Below are 19,990 nucleotides of genomic sequence, written 5' to 3'. Positions count from 1 at the left end.
AAAGGGGTTCTGGAGTGAACGTGAGACGTAGACTAGACTTACAAAACCTAAATTAAAAACAAGGGATGTCAATGCAAGGAAACTGATGAAATATGAGGAAAACATTTAGAGAAATCATCTATTTCTGGGAAAGTTGATGGCTGCCATAAGTATGAAAGTCTCCTGTTCTGTGTAGGAATCTTTAAAGAAACTCTTCCAAAGAGAAAGCCAAAATAAGAAAAGACCATGGTTATGATTCTGCTTGATGGACTGTCCTCTAGTGAGGAGGAGGTGCACCTGACCTGAATGCTCATAAGTTGTGGGTTCTATTCGTTTCAAAAAGGCAGACAATGAAAGCCTTGGTATTTTCTTTCTTTTCTCTATCTCTCTTTTTTTTTTTGAGTGTCATGGCATAGAGTGTGTGTGTGTGTGTGTGTGTGGTGGTGTGGTTGTTGTTTGTGTGAGAGAGAAATAGAGACACAGAGAGACTCTGGCCTCACTTTTGTCTCTGTCCCCTCTGTTGCAGGTTGTGTTCAAATACTGCAAAGCTGACATTTATGTCACAGACTACCACATTCTGGAAACATTGTTGATCCTCACACTGTTTGGATGGTCTGCCATTCCGCTCACATACCTGATGAGCTTCCTGTTCTCTAAAAGCACCTCTGCCTACATCAAACTTATCATGTTCAATTATGTCTCTGGCATTTTAAGTATCTTGATAGATACTGTAATAGCAGCCAGTAAGTGTGAGCACTTTACAAAATGTGCCCTTCCCCAGAGACAGCAATAAATAAATCAGGAGCAGCAATGGGCCCAAAGAGATGGGCATTAGTAGACAGTCAAGTTATAGTCTTGGACATATCTGTATTAGTTTTATCGCAACAACATCTCTTGAGCCTCTATGGTTATATGCTGTGCATAATCCTTGTATTAAAGAGCAAAGACCAAACCTGAAGGTCCTCAGTAAGACCTCTCTCCTACTTCTTATACCTTAGATTCAGTGATTCTGTAGTAATTTCAGAGCTTTGAGTATTATATTGAGATCTTTGATCCTTTGGAATTGATTTTGATGCAGGGTAAATAATAAAACACTCAAAACAAATAGATTTGGAAAGTATTTACAAATAAAACTTTAAATGAAAATAAAAAGTATGGTTAGGCCGGAGGAATCCATTCTAGGTTTATATTGCGCATCAAGGTGATTATTCTTCATAATAATATGTACTTTTAAATCTCTAAGAGATTATTTTAAATGATCTCACCACAAATAGGGAAGAGAAGGTAGGGGAGAAAGGGAAGAAAGGGAGAAAGGGAGAGAGAAAAGAAAATTTTGTCCTTTTAAACATGACAAGCTTGGGTCAACAAACACAAAAACTTGTACTTCTAAAAATGCAATTTACTAAACCAGATTTCAGAAAAGGTAGAAAATTGAAAATATACTATAAGCATCAAGTTCTTGGTTAACATTCTTTTTACAGAGGAAATACTAGCCACAGGTACTTCACTAAAAAGACTTTTCAGAATCCTGTAATCATCAGCACAAACTCAAGCTGTAAACGATGCCAAAACCTATTAGCAAGTAACAGACTGCTGTTCAGAGATCACCATCTGGGTTTCAGTTCCCTGTGCGTGGTTTTGATTATTCCTAAGGGACTTCTCATCCTACAGGTGGTTCGTTTCCTTTTACATATCCTGTTCTTGTCACCCTTCTAGAAATACCACTCACCTTGTCCAACACCACCAAGACGGTCCTGCTCAGCTCGCTGCTGCTCTTCCCCACATACAACCTCGGGAAGTGTATAAGTGACTACACTGTTATTTACCAGAGGAAGATACAGTGCACCCAACGGCAGAATGTTCCCAAATACCTGAACTGTAGCAAAGAAAGTAAGTATATTGGAGGTGTCTAAGCCTCTAAAAGATCAAATGCCCAGAGCATGGATGGTGGGAGGTATTTCTTACAACACAAGTCATTTTCACTGGGCAGGCCTGTGACTACTTGGAACACTAACATAGGAGGATTGGAAGCTCAAGGTCATCTTAGGCAATTTAGCAAGACTGTCACAAAGTAAGAAGAAGGCTGTGGCTGTAACCCGGTGGCGCATGCATTTCTGGTTTGCACATGGCCCTAGATTTGGTGCACAGTGTGGGGAGATGAGGGCAGCGAATGTGGTATCAAAACCAAACCAAGTTAGGCTTAAAGGCATGTAACCATACAGGAAAAGCAGATCTGCTAGGAATTAGCTGTCTATGAGCTTAACATCTCCACAACAAACTCAAGTTAGGCTTCTTTTTTGTGTGTGTGTGTTCACTTAAGAAAACTGACTTTTTGCCGGTGTCACAAAGTCTTTTTTAATATGTGTTTATCTGTATGTGTGAGTGCATATTTACATGCTAATGTTCAGTGGAGGCCAGGGGTTGGCACTTAGTGTCTTCCTGGGCTACTCCCCACATTGTTTAATGAGGCAGTGTTTTATTCTGAGTACATAGTTCACCAATTTGGCTAGTCTATGTAACCAGTTTGCCTTTGCCATGCCTACTGGACGTTTAGTGTGTGATAGGGACCCAAACTCTGATCCTCACACTTGCACAGAAACTCTGTTACCCACTGAGCCATCTCCCTAGCCCCTATCACACAGCCTTTGTGGACCAGAACTCCATAAGGGGTAGAACTTCCAGGAGGAAGATGTGTGTTGTAAATGTATTACACTTGCTTTTGTTATGCCACTGTCCCACATAACCGCACACAGCTTATAACTTATAAAGAAGCAAAACCCATCCCTAGTGTCTAATACAGTCCTGCTACATGAGGGACTCAACAATACTTTTCAATAAGTAAATTAAAGTTGGCAGGAGCGGTTTGGCTGAAGAAATCAGTAAAATGTAGGGAGAAAAACCAGAAACAAAAGCAAGAGGAACAAAAAAAAAAAGCTGAAGATTTGTGGTAAAGGAAACCATAGAATGAATGATTCATTGATCTGGGGAATCCTTTGAGGCAGAACGTATCACTCAGTAAGTAATTCTGAAAATGTCTTGTTTGTGGGGGGAATGATGAAGAGAAGGAGTGTTTAATATGGTCATTCCTATCTAAAACAATCATGAGTGACCTCAGAGGGCATCCCAGTACTCCAAACGGGTCAACTGTACAGAAAATAAACACTAGGGGTTGGAATGGTTGGGACTCGTAAAAATCTGATAAAAATTTTCATGCAGCAATGTATAGGTTTTGCTGCCTGGGGGAGCAGCCTCCAGCAGCACAGAAAACCGAAGAAGTTGACGTACTATGACTTTTTATCTGAGGGGGAAAGGCACTCACATTCTTTGATGTTTTCTTCTGCAGCCTTTAGTCTGCGTTCTCCATTCTCTGCTGTTATCTCTGTCCAGCAAGGTCCCTTCTGTCTCTCCTAATGTGTTCCTCCTAACTCTCGCATTCTTGATGTTTTCCTTCTAACTCTATCTTTATTCTTCCTTGTTCTCTCATTCTTGATGTCTTCCTTCTCCTTCTCTTTATTCTTTCCCTTACAGCCTATATACCCCAGGAAAATCTTTCCAGCAATATAAAAATTACAGTGGTTACGGTATATTCTTCAAGTAAATGACTACAATGATTACAATGAACACAAGTAAAAAAAAACAGCATATTTTCCATACCCCTTGCATGATTAAACATTTTATGTATTACAGATGAAAAACAAATCCTCCCCAAGAACCCACATACATTCATACCCGAGCAATTTGTTATAGACTAACAGAGTGGAAGCAAGCAAGGCATTCTTCTCTGTCAGTTCTTTTCCCAGCAGGCAGGATTTGGCGGTTACAAAGAAAAGAGCAGTCACTTTATTACTTATCTTGAAAGGTGATCTTACAAGGAACCTTAAAGGAACTAAGGAACAAAAACTAAGCTTTTATGCATAAGAAACAGTCAGTTCTACTTTAAATCTTTAGGGTGCAGATTCACTCATCAAAAGTTTTTTATATCAGGAGATTGAGGGCAGAAATGGGTACAAGGAATTAATCATCATCTTTGGTCATCAACCAATCCTAACAAGTCAGGCACACCAGCTAGTGATAGTTGGGCTGGTTTCTTCTTGTTCCCTGACCCTAAAGAGTTCCTCACTCAACTGTGTGCCTTTCTAAAACTTCAGATTGTCCTCTTGGGCCTTTTACTTGAAAGCTATTTGACAAAAACATCTGTAAGATTTATGACTATATCCTATTGCCACTTGTCTTCTCTTTCTGTTTGTGGGTATGTATACATGCATGCATTTTGTTTTGTTTTCTAAGACAGGGTTTCTCTGTGTAACAGCCCTGGCTGTCCTGGAACTAGGTCTTGTAGACGAGGCTGACCTCGAACTCACAGAGATCCACCTGCCTCTGCCTCCTGAGTGCTGGGAGTAAAGGTGTGCACCACCACCACCTGGCTTTACTTGTGTGTTTTATTATGTTCCGTGTTGGCAGGTTAACTGTCTAAGATCATAAGAAGAGCTGTTAAGATGTTTATTGGCAATATGTTTATTCTCTTTCATGATTAGCATTATTTCAGTGTAACTTAGGGAAATCAACATTTCTCCTACTTATATTGCCTGAACTTAAAGGATTTGTGGTTTGATGTATTGGGAAAGTTTGGGAAAATCCTCACTCTTGGTGTCCTAGTCATAGTTACTATTGTCGTGATGAACACCATGACTAAAAGCAAGTTGGGGAGGGAAGGGTTTATTAGTCTTACACTTTCACATAGTTGTCCATTGTTGAAAGAAATCAGTACAGGGACCTGGGGGCAGGAGATGGTGCAGAGGCCATGGAGGAGTGCCGCTTACTGTCATTCTCTCCGTGGCTTGCTCAGCCTGCTTTCTTCTATAAGAAGGACCACTAACCCAAAGATGACACCATCCACAATGGATTGGGCCCTCCACTACCAATCACTAAGGAAATGCCCTACGGCTGGATCTTATGAGGACATTTCTCAATTAAGACTCTGTTGTTTTTCCTCAAGCACATCGGCTATACCTGCTGTTTTAACCAATAATTGTGGCTCCACAGTTACTGGCTGTTTCTCAGGTAGCAACCTGGCAGGCCTTTTATGTCCTGCTGGAGCTGGATCCGGATCTGCCTCCTGTGGCTGCCACCAAATGTAACTTTTTTACTAAATCTCTATCATTCTATTTATCAGTAAGACTCAGGAGTCAGAGAGGCTAGTGTGAAAACCTGCCAGTTCAGAGAGATTGAGGAGCAACTAGTAGCTGACCTCTTTGCCTGCATCTCAGAAAGCCCTTCTGTTCCACCATACCACAATGTCCCTCCCTATTATTTACCGGGTATCTCTCCATCTTCCAGACTTCCTCTGACTTTCCATGATTATGATTTCTGTCAACAAGTTGCTGGCTCCATCTCCTGACCCAAGGTTGATTTATTTTAGTTAGCACACATGCAAACTGGGGGTTCACAGCATATTCAAATATCCCAACAAGGCTCCCTCCTTTCCAATGACCCTAACTGTGTATGTTGACATAAAACTAGACAGCACCCTTGGAAAGAAAAAAATTGAGGAAGGAAAAACTGTGGTCAGGGCATACTGCATGAAAGAAAAAGAATAACTTGACAGGCAGAATTGTCTCTTAGAGACTCAAGGTTGTACAAAAGGAAGAAAAATAGCATCAATTAAGAACACTGCAGAGCACAAAGCCCGCCAGGGAATGAGAAGACTATATCCACTACACTCCCCATCTCACCCCAGAAAGCAGCGAGCGCCTGCTCTTCACTCTACAAAGAGACATGGCTTCCATACTCCACACACACAAGTGATCATCCTGGATGGACCAGCACCATCCCACAGGATGGCTGCAGTGTTGACAGTGTGTGAAACAATCATTCCCAGACAAAAGAAGTCAACGTCATTCAAATGGTATAGAGAGCAAAAAAAAAAGGTGCAAAAACAAGACATACAATAAAATGACCTTAAAAAAAACCATAGAAGTGGTTTTTTTGCAAATTATCTTCTGATATCAAAGTATGGAGGTGAAGTAAATGTGGCAAAATACCAATGTTGATACCGGATAGAGGAAGCCATGATTATTTTGATGTTTCGTTTCCCATTTAAGAATTATAGAAATTATAACATAAGGAGAAAACAGTTTCCATAAGACAACACAAAATGTACAATTTCAAACTGTTCATATTTAGAATTAATATATTACTACTTTAAGAATATATAATTGACCCACTTATATCTAGATAAAAATGTATACAGTTTCCCCTGGAGTGGAAAAGTGAGAGAGCAGGTAAGTATGTGTGGACCACTTGAAGGGCCTGGGTTCATAGATTCATTATGATGCTATGCCTACAGTGTGTATGCATGTAGCATATTAGCTTTGCAATGAATCAAGTGTTTTAAAACCATAATTCTAAAGTGTGAGAAATAAAAAGACTACTAAGAATACTAAATATTATGGTCTCTTTAAAAAATCATAGTTTTCCTAGTAAGTTATTAGATTTTATAATAAATTAATGTAGCAGTTGAATTCAAAATACACAAAAACACAAAGATTCAATTGCATTTACATATGCATTGCAAACATTTATGGACTATGATTCTTGAAAAGGAAAGTTCAGGACCTACAGTGCCTCAGTAGGTAAGGGTTCTTGTCACACAAGCCTGGTGACCTGAGTTTAGTCCCTGGGACTCACACAAAGACAAAACAAAGTTGTCTTCTAATCTCTACACTCATGCTATGTTGTATGTTCATGTGCACACACACATACACACAAGTGCAAACACAAACATATATGCAGGCACACACTAATTAAAAAACACATGGAGGAGTCCAAAGACCTAAAATGGAGCAATCTGTGCAATAAAAGTAGAGTTGTATTATAGGTCAACGTGTAGAAAAAGATTATTAGCCTGTTTTATGTAAATATGGAAACTCCGATATTTTTATTTTTATTGGTTATATTCAAATGCATTTATCCAAATTTGATATTTCAATGCTCAGTATGGAGAAGTGGAAGAAGGAAGGGGTTTGCAGCAGAGAAAGCTAACAACATGACATCAAACAGGTATTCAAGTCGATAGTGGTAGAACTAATGCACACTAATACTGTGATGAAATGGCACTTTCCTTCGAGGGCTTCCTCTCCAAAGACCGCACCACCACAATCATTAATTAGGAATAAAATTACAGCCAGGAAAATGCAGGGGGTGACTGCTAAGGGTGATGTGTCTGGGATTGGGGCATGGGACAGAAAGGGGGCATTACATTAAAAGCTAAGAAATGTGAATAAATCCGGTACTTTAAAAATAATAATAAAAATCTGGTAGTTTAATAATAATTATAATCTTGTATTTTACAATAATAACATCTGTGCACTCATGATAACACGCGGCATACTAATACACCTGGTGAATAATAAGGGAGACTGGGTGTAGGGCACAGGGAACTCTCAGTGTCCTCTTTGCAATTATTTTTGTAAGTATATTTTTCAGTTATTAAGCTGTGGAGATAGTTCAGTCGTTAAAGTACCATATAAACATGAAGACCTGAGTTCAATTCTCAAAACCCACATGAAAAAACCAGGGCTGGAGGCACATGCTTGGAATCTCAGTGCTGGCAAGGTGGAGAAATGTGACCCTCTGGGACTTGCTGTCTTGATTTATTGTTAGACAATCAATACCCATGTTAATATTCATATTCTTAATATGTTACTATACCATCTGTTAGTGAGGATCAGTCTTCAAAGCTTTTCTTTCGAACTGTTTTTTCATAGCGGGATATCACTTCTCAAGCTCTGAGTACTGTGACTAAGCCTAGCCTAATAGCTCACTTTATCCTGTTTCTTATTTGGCGTTTTAGTGGTTGTTCATGTCAGTGCTGCGGAAGAGTGTGATGCCCCCATTTTCTCCCTCCATCCTCAGATACCGAGAAGAATATCTATTCCTTAAAGGAGCACATGATCGGAAAGTATTTAATTGCTATGACCGTCGCAGGCTTAGTTTTCCTTCTCTTCATTTTCTTTTGGGAGAATATTTTTTGGAAATTAAGAACGTTTATCCATCAACACATTTACTTTGGTTTCTTCAAGAAATACAAGACAGTAAGTACTTAGGCATGGAATAAACCAAGAAAACAAAACTCTAGCAGCACTGAAATGAAACAAGGAAAGAAGGTGCTGTATATTGCCACCCCCGTTAACAGAGAAGAATAACAGTGTCTACAGGAATGTCCTTCCTTAAAGTCCTGCTGAGGTATTACCTACAATAGACTGCACTCATTTTGATTATCATTTTGAAGTGCTAGATCTGTCTTTATGAATTATATCTATTACTGACAACTTTCTCTTGCATTCAATTTTTTACATTTATTTTTATAATTTCCTTTTTCTACTCACTTACAGTTTTTACTTCTCCTTTGTTAGTCCTGATTTTTTTTTTTAGCAAGCTTAAAGCTGTAGCTCTTAAATCTCTCACTGATTCTAATGTGAGTACTGAAGAATACATACATCAAACTGTACAGGGTGATATGGGTCTATAGCTCCAGCTACTCAGGAGCCTAAGACAAGAGGATCACAAGTTCGGGGCACTCTTGAGCTACAGGGGAGTTCAAGGTCAGCCTAGGTGACTTAGATGCTGTCTCAGGAATGACAGGACAGCTAAAGAATGCCTAGGCAAAGGTGGGTATCCACGAAAGAGAGTAAGCCAAGCCACGGGCAGCTCCAGACACACGCCTTCCTGGTGGAAAAGAGAAGCTTCACCTAAAAGGCAAGTCAGGTGGTACAACTGAAAACTTAGCGGTGGTGGCGCACGCCTTTAATCCCAGCACTCGGGAGGCAGAGGCAGGCGGATCTCTGTGAGTTCGAGGCCAGCCTGGTCTACAAGAGCTAGTTCCGGGACAGGCACCAAAGGTACAGAGAAACCCTGTCTCAAAAAAAAAAAAAAAATAGTTCCCGGTAAAATTTGACTCAAATCAGAAGCCTACAGCTTCCACTCCTGGATTGACAAGATGATGGCTGTGACAGAGAGCTCATCCTCAAAGACCTTCTTACATAGCTAGCCTAGAACTCACATCATCCTCTGCGCTAGGTGCTGAGATTACCAGTGTCTACCTCCACTAATCTAAAAGGGCCCATCTAATACCCTTTTAGTTCTTCGAAGTTTACTTAGGACCACATTTTAAAATGCACTACTACATTTTCTTTTTTGAGACAGGGTCTCACTCTGCAGCCCCAGCTAGCCTGGAACTCACATGTGGACCAGACCTTGAATTTATGGAGAGTGTCTTGCCTCTGCCTCCTAAGTGCTGTGATTAAAGGCACACCTCACCACATCTGGCCCAAAGATTGATTTATTTTTATTTACGTATATGTATGTGCCTGGGTGAATGTATGTGTCCCACATGTGGGCAGGAGCCTGTGGAGGCAAACAGAAGCATTGAATCCCCTAGAACTGGAATTAGAGATGGTTATGAGTTGCATGCAGGTCTTACAAACTGAACCTGGGTCTTTTACAAGAGCAGTAAGTGCTCTTAATTGCTGAGGCATCTTTCCATCCCCATTACCGTGTGATTCAGTTTCCCTAATCTCTTTGGGTTAATTCCGTCCTTAGATCCAAATGATAAAATAACTTTTCTGCATGGTTTTTTTTTTACTAAAAATAGATTTTTTTTCTCACATGATATATCCTGATTGCAGTTCCCCTTCCCCTACTCCAAGCTCCTTCCCACTTTCCCTCCCATCTAGATCTACCACCTTTCTGTTTCTCATTAGAAAACAAACAGGTTTTCAAGGGATTATAATACAATACAATACAATATAATATAATACACATAACAAAAACAAACATCAGAATAGGATAAAACAAACAACAGAAGGAAAAGAGTCAACGAAAAGGCACAAGAAACAGAAATAGATGAAGAGATCCATCCATGCATGCCCATAAGTGTTCCAAAGTTTCAAATCATTCTTCAGAGCACACAGATTCATGGTTTCCACCTTGGGAAGAACTTTTCCCTCTTCTCTGTTCTGCCCCGCACCTTCATTTCTGTGGTGAACCGTGTGTTACTACTGGTTGTGACCTCTGAAATAGCGCTCAGAAAGCCCCTTGGAGTGGCTCAAAGCATCCATTTAAATGTGTGCAATATTATTTCTCAGTTAATTTTTCACAGACCCACTACCTTGAGGACAGATGCCTCTGAAAAGTTATCCACATGCATGATTCTTGTCTTGAAAAATACAGGATAGGATTTCCAAGGACTTATCTGGGGAATCTGAAGATAAAGATGTAGAAAATGAGAGAAGGAAAATTCTATACCAGCCTGAAAAGCTTCTGAATTCCCCAGTTCTTATTAAGGGGCTCACCAAGGTAAGGGCATTCCACGGCACTCGTTCTGCCTTCAGCCCCGTAAGGAACATCTGTGGGTGTCAGTCTCGTGGTGGCTCTTCAGAACCTTTGCAAACGCTTGTGGGAACTTCTCGCGACACTCTCCGAGGGTGTAACTACTTTGCCCACAATACCTATTTATGTAACCTACAAATATCCTTTACTAAATTGTGTTTTGTGTGCCTTTTTAAAGATATACTTTAAGTGCCCACTAACTCTGGCTGTGAAAAATATCTCCCTGGCTATCCAAGAGAGGGAGTGCTTTGGATTACTTGGATTCAATGGCGCAGGTAAAACAACTACCTTCCAAATTTTGACCGGAGAAAGGACTCCTACCACCGGGGATGTGTTCGTTGATGGCATTAGCATCACCAAGAACATCCTAAAGGTAAGCGATTTCAGGCTAAGATGCAGAGTGATGGTTCATAGGATGCAGGCAGTAGGCCGGCGGCTAGGGATAAGACATGGCAATGGTGATAGGCACAGATGTTGATGCTGTGGCTTCTGGAGAGGAAAAAAATACATTTGTAAAGGCCATAAGAACATAACCTATGAGAAGAGTTTCTTTTGAAACTGTATGAGTAGAAGGCAAGTTCTAACTACAGTGTAGAAGACATGCATTGCACAGGGCTGGAAGGGTGTAAGGCAGTGAAAACGAGCAGAGAATGATCTGCATGCAGTTTGGCTGCAACTGGGGCCTTGATCCATGTCACTGAGAGCTCTAAAACAGGATGGCCTTTCAGAGTGGTCGCAAATCAAAGCAAGACCTCCAGCCTTTGTCTCCTGTGCCGGCCTCTGGCTGCAGGAGCTGGAAAAGATGGGTAACCTCGGGCAGAAGTATGGCAAGAGCTTCGAGCAGAAAAGAATGTCAGTTTACCATTCCAGGAGTCAACAGCACGTGTCGGACCCCTGAGGACACAGAAGGGCAATGGAACTGCCCACCTGAGACTGTCAGGACGCAAAGGGCATCAGGTGATTTGTCATTGGGAGCAAAACCTGAATTGAGAGTCAACATCATGGTCCTCTGAAAAAAACAGTCCAGCGCCTGCAAGGTGTTAAGAACCATTTTAATACACTGAGAAGTTTTAGGTTGTTACTTCAAACTGAAAGGTTAGACTTATTGTTAACCATGTAGAAACTAGCCCAAACCCAGAGAGGACATTGCTGCTGTCTGTACTTAGTGCATCCTCCTTCAAATCACATTCCCCTCCGAGTGGCTTGGGCCAATCCCTTCCAGTAATTCACCAGTCACTACTTTAGGACAACTCCGACTATGAGCTCAATGAGACAGAATAATTATAAATACCCCACACTCTGATGTTACTAGGTCCCATAAGCCGAGATATGATGAATTTCATTTTCACTCATCTCTAAATAATTTCTAAGGTATTTTATGGTTCCTTTCACAATTCACCCACTGGCTAATGAGGTGTTCTTGAACTTCTCCACCTTTGGAGCACCCACACCTGTCCTTACAGCAATGCATGCCTATTATGTTTCCCTTTGGGGTTTATTTCTCTATTAATAACTATGTATCATGTTTCCTTGACTTTCTCCACAAGCTCCTTTAGTTAATTTAGTATCTAAGATAATTCTTTCCAGGTCTTTGCTGAGCAGATTTGCCATCATAACTTTTTTCAGGTTTCTGAGTCCCACTCCCATAAATAAACTGCATTTTCTATATCATTGTATGCTTGTCATTTTTGCTCAGAACTGGACTGACAATGTGGTAACTCTAGCAATTATAGTTTTCCCCACTCTCTGATGTTGCTTATTGTTTCTCGGGAGGTTAGTTGTTTATTTTCATCGATGTGCTTAGAATCAGCATGAGATAGAAGCTGAGGGAAAACATGCTATGCTTAGAAGCATTTTAGCCAGAGAGGACGGGATTTGCACCATGCCAACACTATGAGCATTAATAATCTAGGATCAATATAAATTAATTATTAATCTAAGTTCAAAGCCTTTTTCTCTAGCTAACTACTAGTGTGAACCCACTGGAAACACAACCATCATTTCTGAGCTTCTGTTTGCACAGATGAGGGCTGTCTTTGGTTTAGTTCCGCTTCACAAAGGGACAAGCATGTACAGGGCTGTATAGGTTGGACAGTAAAGAAAAGGATCCACGTTGGAGCTCCTGATTAAGAGGAACACCTATCGTCTTAACACCGTTACAAACTGAGTGGGACCTGGGACTTGTTTTCTGACTTCTTTCTCCCCATGACAATTAGAACTATACATGAGAACTGGTCATTCCATTAGACTACAATAGACTCACCAGCTGTAATTTCGTAGCCCTTCAGACATGGTCTGGAGAACTGCAGGCTCCTGCCTCGTCGATGAATGTCCACAGGGTGCTAGATGACTTGAGTTTTCACTGACAACAATTATTATTATTAGGTGAGGTCAAAAATCGGTTATTGTCCTCAATTTGATGCTTTGCTGGAATTCATGACCGGTCGGGAAATAATGGTCATGTATGCAAGAATATGGGGAGTCCCTGAGCATCAGATTCAGTCCCATGTGGGCAAGCACTTGAACTCATTGGATCTAGAGCCCCATGCCAACTACGTCATCAGCACCTACAGGTGAGTCATTATTCCATAACTTCTCAACTACTGTTGTCACTGACGCTCATAATGACTAAGTATCCCTTGTCCTGGTGTTTGACACAAGTGCCCAAAGCTGCACCTAAGCTTCTCTGTCACACAATTACCTGAGTGTGTTACCATCTGTCCTAGCTTCATTCTGATGCTGGGATAAAACACTCTGACCAAAAGCAACTTAAGGAGCTGGACAGTGGTGGTGCACGCCTTTAATCCCAGCACTCGGGAGGCAGAGGCAGGCAGATCTCTGTGAGTTTGGGGCCAGCCTGGTCTACAAGAGCTAGTTCCAGGACAGGCTCCAAAGCTACAGAGAAACCAGATCTTGGGGGGAAAAAATAGGAGAGAGATGCTGGGAGGTGGTGACATGCACCTTTTATCTCAGCACTTGGGAGGCAGAGGCAGGCGGATCTCTGTGAGTTCCAGGCCAGCCTGGTTTACAAGAGCTAGTTCCAGGATTGGCTCCAAAGCTAAATAAAAAAATAGCAACTTAGAGTAGAAAAGGATTCTTTTGGCTTCAATTCCAGGTCAAAGTCCGACATTACAGGAAGTAAGGAAGTCAGGGTCAAGACCTGCAAAAGATTGTTTACTGTTCCATGTACCATTATCTCCACCCAGTGAATTCACTCCTAACCAATGGTGTACAGATAAGATGTAAGGAGGATGCTGCTTGCTCGCTGGCTTGCTAACAGGCTTGAGCTTAGTGACCTTTCTTGTCTACTTCAGGACCTACGTAGATAAGCCCTTTTGAATCAGTTAATAATCAACACGGTACCTCACAGACAGTCACAAACCCACCTGATAAGAGAAGTTAATTACTGGAGCGGGTGAGATTCAAGGTCACGTCAAGTTGACAGTCAATGCTAAGATGGACACCATCTTACTCTGTTGGGTTTCAGATGCCAGTAACAGTTCCACGTTTCAGAAATAAAACTTCATGTCCTGATTCTATTTGAACTATGACTCTGAAATCTGAATAGGGCACGTGTTCTTCTCCCTACTGTTCCTATGAAATATAGATCTTCAAATTAGGGTGGTGGTTATGCACCCTAATAACAACTAAACAAACGGCGTCAAAACCACATGTGTGAAAGGTTGCCCTTCTACATTACATATGCGCATGCACAGATGTTCTTGGCCCTGATGCTTTGTCAAAGCCATGCTGAATCTACACGAGGATGTCTACATCTGGGGCGTTTTGGAATTCTCAGTACTAGGAGTGTCTGTGCTAGGTCTTTCCTGGAGATAACTGATAGATAGATTAATTTCTTTTGTGTGTCTCTATCTTTGATCTGGAGTGGAGGAAACAAACGTCGGCTGAGCACTGCTATCGCCACAATGGGAAAGCCTTCCGTTATCTTACTGGATGAGCCATCTACTGGCATGGATCCAAAAGCGCGGTGCCTTCTCTGGGACACAGTGATAAAGATCCGGGAAAGTGGAAAGGCCGTCATTCTAACGTCCCACAGGTGTGGCTCTTTGGAAAGCTGGGTTAAGGGTTGGCAAGAATTATGGTAGTTATACTGTCCAATTATTTGGGGGCCAGGACTTGGTTGAGCGATGAGTTTATTTTTAGGAATTAAGTTTCATATGAATCCTAATAAATGAGATAGCCATGAATCCTCAGTGTGTTTTAAAAGATGAAGTCTAGGTAGAGAACAGGAAGTTAGAGATATGTACATTTGAGGATTTGGTGTTCTGTTACTTATCCTTTAAAAAATGCACACTTCTCAGGGCTTGGGGAGGTAGCTCAATTAATAAAGTGTTTGCTATTCACATATTCGGACCTGAGTTGAATTCCCAGAGCCCACATACAAAACAAAACAAAACAGCTGGGTGTGGGGCTGGAGAGTTAAGAGCAGTTAAGTTGCTCTTCCAGAGGACCCAGGTTCAATTCCCAGCACCCACATTGCAGTTCATGGCCATCTGTAACTCTAGTCCCAGGGAATCCAATGCCTCCTCAGGACTTCATGGGTACGTGCACACATGCATGTGGACACACACACTCCACAGACATACATGCAGGCACAACACTTATACACAGACAACTAAAGTGTAAACTATGTTTAAAGGTGGGTGTGGTGCTGCATACTTCCAGTTCCAGTGCTGGACAGAAACAGGCAGATCCCTGAGGCTCGCTGATGAGGCAGCCTAGCCTAGCCTGAATCAGTGATCTGCGCCCCAGAGCCCAGGAAGAGACAAGGCAGACGGTGCTTAAGGAATGACACTCGAGTTTGACCTCTGGACACCACAATACATTCCCTAACCATGAATTTGGTCATTGGAAAATAGAACTTGTGGTTAAGAACAAGATTCTGGCAATGTCCGAATGCACAATGTCTTAGCTCCATGTTGTTCTGCTTCCTTGTTCTGCAAGCATGGAAGAATGTGAAGCCCTCTGCACAAGGCTCTCCATAATGGTGAGAGGGAAGCTCACGTGCCTGGGCAGCCCTCAGTACCTCAAGAACAAGTTTGGAAATATTTATATTCTGAAGGCCAAGGTCAAGTCTGTGGAAACATTAAAGGATTTTAAAATTTTCATCACACTGACATTTCCAGGTATGTTCAGGTGTCTCAATGGTGTTAGAGATGCGTTAAATTTCGTGTTTTTGTTCTCACCACCCATGAGGTTTATGCTTTAAATCCAGTTTCCATGTGTTGCTGATGTTCAGTGACCCTCCATACTTCCTTTGTTACTGCAACCCTAAGAAGTTTCACAGACAGCAGAGACTGTCACCAAACTCTGACATCACCTTCTAGGGCCTCTTCATAATTTGTTGTATCCATATAAGTTACACCTTTAAAGTCATATTTTAATACAATTCTCATTTGTTTTCACACATTATTCATGCAAAGCATTAAGGGATATTTCCCTTCTCATTAAGCATCTTATTCTGGCTTTTGGCTATGCATGCCAGTATATGATTTGAAATGCAAGCAAGCTCTAGTAGGCATGTCTCTCTCAACAAAAATCCTGTGTGTGAGTGACAAACTCGGTAAACTCCTCTCTGCCCACAAAGTACAGTGCAAGCAACAGCAACTATTTCCCTTTCTCAGTCTCTTTCCCAACCATAAGGCACTGATATAATAATTTTTAGCAAACTCTTACAGGAGCTCCTGGTGCATTCCAGGCTGCTGAGTTGCAATTTCATCTTTTGGACAATGAAAAATATTATTTGTTATACTGTAGGAATGTAAACTTGAAAATATATTTTAGAAATCAATGCTAGAGCAGACATGGAGAATAACTGTGAGGGAAACCAAATGATCTCTTTAACATTGGCCTCAGTGACTATGATTTCCCCATGAGACCTACAGATGTATGTAACCATAAAGAATTGATCATGCTCCATACCACACCAGTTATGAGCAACACAAATTGAACTTTCTCCTTCTTTTTTAGGGGTGGGAAGGTCACAAGGGTGGAGGCCAAAGTTGGGGAGACTGGGAAGTGAGTTTGATAGCGATGCATTGAAATTCCCAACAATCAAAAATTATGTTGGAAAAAAACATTGAATTGTAATATCTTCACATAATAAAACCTTTTACATAAAAAGAATAAAGAATGTACTTGTAATCTTACTAAGCAAACATGTTATGTGTGTTACTATATGTGGTATATATGTGTGTGCACACATGTGCACAGATATAAACCATCTGTGCGTGAATTTGTGGAGGCAAATGTTGAGGTTGGGCATCTTCCTCAATCACTGTCCACCTCATGCTTTGAGGCAAGAGCTCCCCCTGAGCTTTGACTGGCAGATCTCCTGTCTCTCACCTGAGATGTCTCTGACTTGTGATGTCTCTGACCTGAGATGTCTCTGACCTGAGATGTTTCTGACCTGTGATGTGTCTGTTGTGGGGGATTTGGGCTCCTCGTTTCACTAGTATTCAAAAAACAAAGAGCAGGAGCTTCTTAAATCCTTCCCAGCACTAGCCTATGGCCTAGCAACCTGATTCATAAGCACGAGGCAGAGAGAGAGAGAAAAGTATCTGGGAATAGTATGATCTGTTGAAACATCAAGGTCCACCTTTGAGACACACCTCCTCCAACAAGACCACACTTCTTAATCCTTCCCAAACAGTTCCACCAACTAGGAAGCAAACAGTCAAATATATGAACCTATGGCGGTTAGTCCCATCACAATCTTCATACTTTTCCTTCTTCCTCCTCTCTCAAAACTGTGTCCTCATACACACACAACCAGAAAAATCTCTATCCATCCTCAGCATTATGCTTAGGAGTAAATACGTTTAGTAAATTAAAAGCTCAAACTTTTACACTGGATATATGAGTTGACCACTTACTGAGCTTAAAAGCCTCAACAATTGCTGTCAGTTCCCTAGAAAAATTTTCTATATATGCACACCAAAAAGACTAGGTTTTGGGGGGTCACATCTCCTCCTGTGTTTACCCTACTCTTAACCTTTGTATGATACCTAACATGAAGCAGATACAGCACTATTTTGATAGTTTAAAAAGAAATCTGTAAGATCACTTACCTGTCCTATTTTCCTGTCCTAGGTAGTGACTTGAAGCAAGAGAGCCAGGGGATCCTTCATTACTACATTCCCAGCAAGGACAACGGCTGGGGAAAGGTGACCAGTGCATGTGAGGGAGCACTAACAAAGGGGGTACTTGGGGTCCGGGCAGCAGAATTGTTCCTGACGTCATGGACGCTGTGGAGTGTTCATGCCTAGACATTAAATGTCTTTGGTTACTACCCTTAAGTACTAAATTCATGAATTACTAAATTCATGTCCATCAAAATAATGGAGACAGAAAACTGTCTCCTCCCTTTCTCAACTGCCCATTTCTTTTGTTTTCTGATTGTGCCCTTCTGTGTGTCTTTTCATCTAACTTCATATACTTGACAGACACAGAGGAAGGGAGGAGGAGAGGCTCCTCTGGGGGCTGGAGGGAGACAGAAATGGCAACTGCATGCTTTTGTTGTTGTTTAAGATGTTTGGCATTTTGGAGAAAGCAAAGGAACAATTCAATTTAGAAGATTATTCCATCAGTCAGATCACCCTGGACCAAGACTTCCTGGCTTTTGCTAATCAAAACAACACAGGAAATGATTATAAAACAGAGGTGCCTTGAGATTCAGTTACAACAAGTGTTATCGGTTTTACTACAGCTGCTACAGAATGGGAAGGACATCCTGTGCCTATATATCCTTCATGTAAATATATTTGTTTAATAAATATTTCCCTGAAAGGAAAAAAAATGAGTCCTCTTCACTGAAGATATAGCTGAATGTCCAAACCTAAAAATATTTCTTAGAGTCATTTTTTTTTCGTAGAAAAATGGAAGTGCAGCAGCATTTATCTTTGTAAGGACCTATTCCTCGATATTCTAAGTACTTGAGCAGTGATGGTGTTATCAGATTTGCCCAAGTAGAAATGCACCCATTTTAGCAGCTGACTATTGATAAGAGGAGCATAAACCTGGAACAAACCAAATTTTCCACAAGCATGCACACAAAAATATGCACACATACACCAACATATTCCCTAATATGTGCAAAAGTTAAATCAATATCAAAGTTTGATATTAGTTTCCAAAATTCTAAAGTCTTTTCCTTCAATGATAAAAAGAGAAATTAAAGGACATGGACAGATAAAAAAGGTTCCTTTAAAAATAATGTACTTTTCTTCCTAGTCTTGCTTCCCCTGTAGTAAAGAATAAGAGTAGAGAATAAATGGAGTGATACAAAGATTTTTCTCCTGATTCCTGTCTAGTAAGCTGGTGTCTTCTAGGAGGAGTTTGCATCTCTCTGCAGTTCATGCCAGACAAGTAGGATGGTTCTAGGTCGATCTGCAAGAGAGTCTAGGAAGCTGCTGTGGGTCGGGGTGGTGTCTTCAGTTTTCAGTCTTTGGGTGGAAAGTTTCAATGATAAAAGAGTATCCGGGGCCAGTGAGACAGCTCAGTGGGTAAAGGCACCTGCTGTCAAGTTTGACCACCTGAATTTGATCCCCAGGACTCCCATAGTAGAAGGGCAAAACTGACACCAGCTAGTTGTCCTTTGATCTCCACATTCATGTGATATGCCTCTGCCCCAAATAAATAAAATGTAATTTAAAATGCTTTTCATTGTACGCAGAAGATACTTCTCTGTTCTTTTTATATAAAGAGGATTTGGTTTTTATGAAGCTCTAGGACCATGAGAACTTTGTAGCTTTTCCTTTGGTGCGTGTGGCTTAATGCAAGTCAGCAGAAAGGTATGATTAATTTCTAAAGCAACAGTCCTTGCTGTCCTGTTTACTGAGTGCAGAGAGCTATGCTTCTCTTTTGGATTTACAACAACAGATATGCACAGAATATAGACTGAGCAATAAATAAAAACACTGTCGTGGTGGCCATTATTAGGAAACAGAAGGTATGAACATCACAACACTCCAATAGGAACTTAGGCATACATATGCTAAACATTCCAACAAATAACAGAATACACATCCTTCTCAAGTGGATATGCAACATTCTCTAGGATTCGCTGAATCTTGAATTTTAAAATAAGCCACAGTAGGGGTGGGTTGGTGATTTGGTTCAATGACAGAGCACTTGCTTAGCAAGCACCTGGGTTCGATTCACAGCTCTGAAAAGAAAAGACAAAGCAAGCCTCGATTTAAAAGTACTGAGATCTTACAGCCTTACCTATCCAAGATGTTTACTAAAACTAGAAATCAATATCAGATGAAACAGTGGAAAAATCACACCTATTTGAAAGTTACATACTACTAATTTTGAGTCAAAAAAAGAAAAAAATTACAAAATGTCTTCAGGAAATGAAACAAGATCATAACATACCAAACCTCAAAAAACAACAGCAGAACAGAGGAAATAAACGAAGACTTCTAAAAAGAAGACATCTTTTCAAATCAAGAATCAAACTGTACGTAGAAAAATAGGGAAAGCATACACTAGCAAATAAACAACCAAAATAAAAACAAAAAACCAAGAATTGACAACAGAGAAAAATTAGTGAAAACAAAATTTAGTTATTTGAAAACACAGACACATTGAAAAATCT

The 19,990-nt window shown here is 40.8% G+C and overlaps 1 protein-coding gene across 1 annotated transcript in view; it reads left to right on the top strand.

The window, feature by feature from the left end:
• Positions 1-18,060, top strand: part of LOC126502360 (phospholipid-transporting ATPase ABCA3-like) — a 65,459-nt gene extending 47,399 nt beyond the window's left edge. Inside the window, exons 21-30 of the mRNA XM_050143281.1 lie at positions 506-722; positions 1,696-1,869; positions 7,894-8,072; positions 10,210-10,335; positions 10,547-10,741; positions 12,754-12,941; positions 14,255-14,425; positions 15,334-15,515; positions 17,482-17,555; positions 17,920-18,060. Coding sequence (XP_049999238.1) covers positions 506-722; positions 1,696-1,869; positions 7,894-8,072; positions 10,210-10,335; positions 10,547-10,741; positions 12,754-12,941; positions 14,255-14,425; positions 15,334-15,515; positions 17,482-17,555; positions 17,920-18,060 — 1,647 coding nt within the window. The remainder of the gene's footprint in view (positions 1-505; positions 723-1,695; positions 1,870-7,893; positions 8,073-10,209; positions 10,336-10,546; positions 10,742-12,753; positions 12,942-14,254; positions 14,426-15,333; positions 15,516-17,481; positions 17,556-17,919) is intronic.
• The last annotated feature ends 1,930 nt before the right edge of the window (positions 18,061-19,990 follow it).

Source organism: Alexandromys fortis, unplaced genomic scaffold (genome assembly GCF_014885135.2).
Source record: "Alexandromys fortis isolate MF-2015 unplaced genomic scaffold, M_Fortis_MF-2015_v1.1 scaffold_45, whole genome shotgun sequence".
NCBI classification, from domain to species: Eukaryota; Metazoa; Chordata; class Mammalia; order Rodentia; family Cricetidae; genus Alexandromys; species Alexandromys fortis.
The sequence above is the reverse complement of the archived record's forward strand: the minus strand, read 5'-3'. Positions and strand labels throughout refer to the sequence as shown.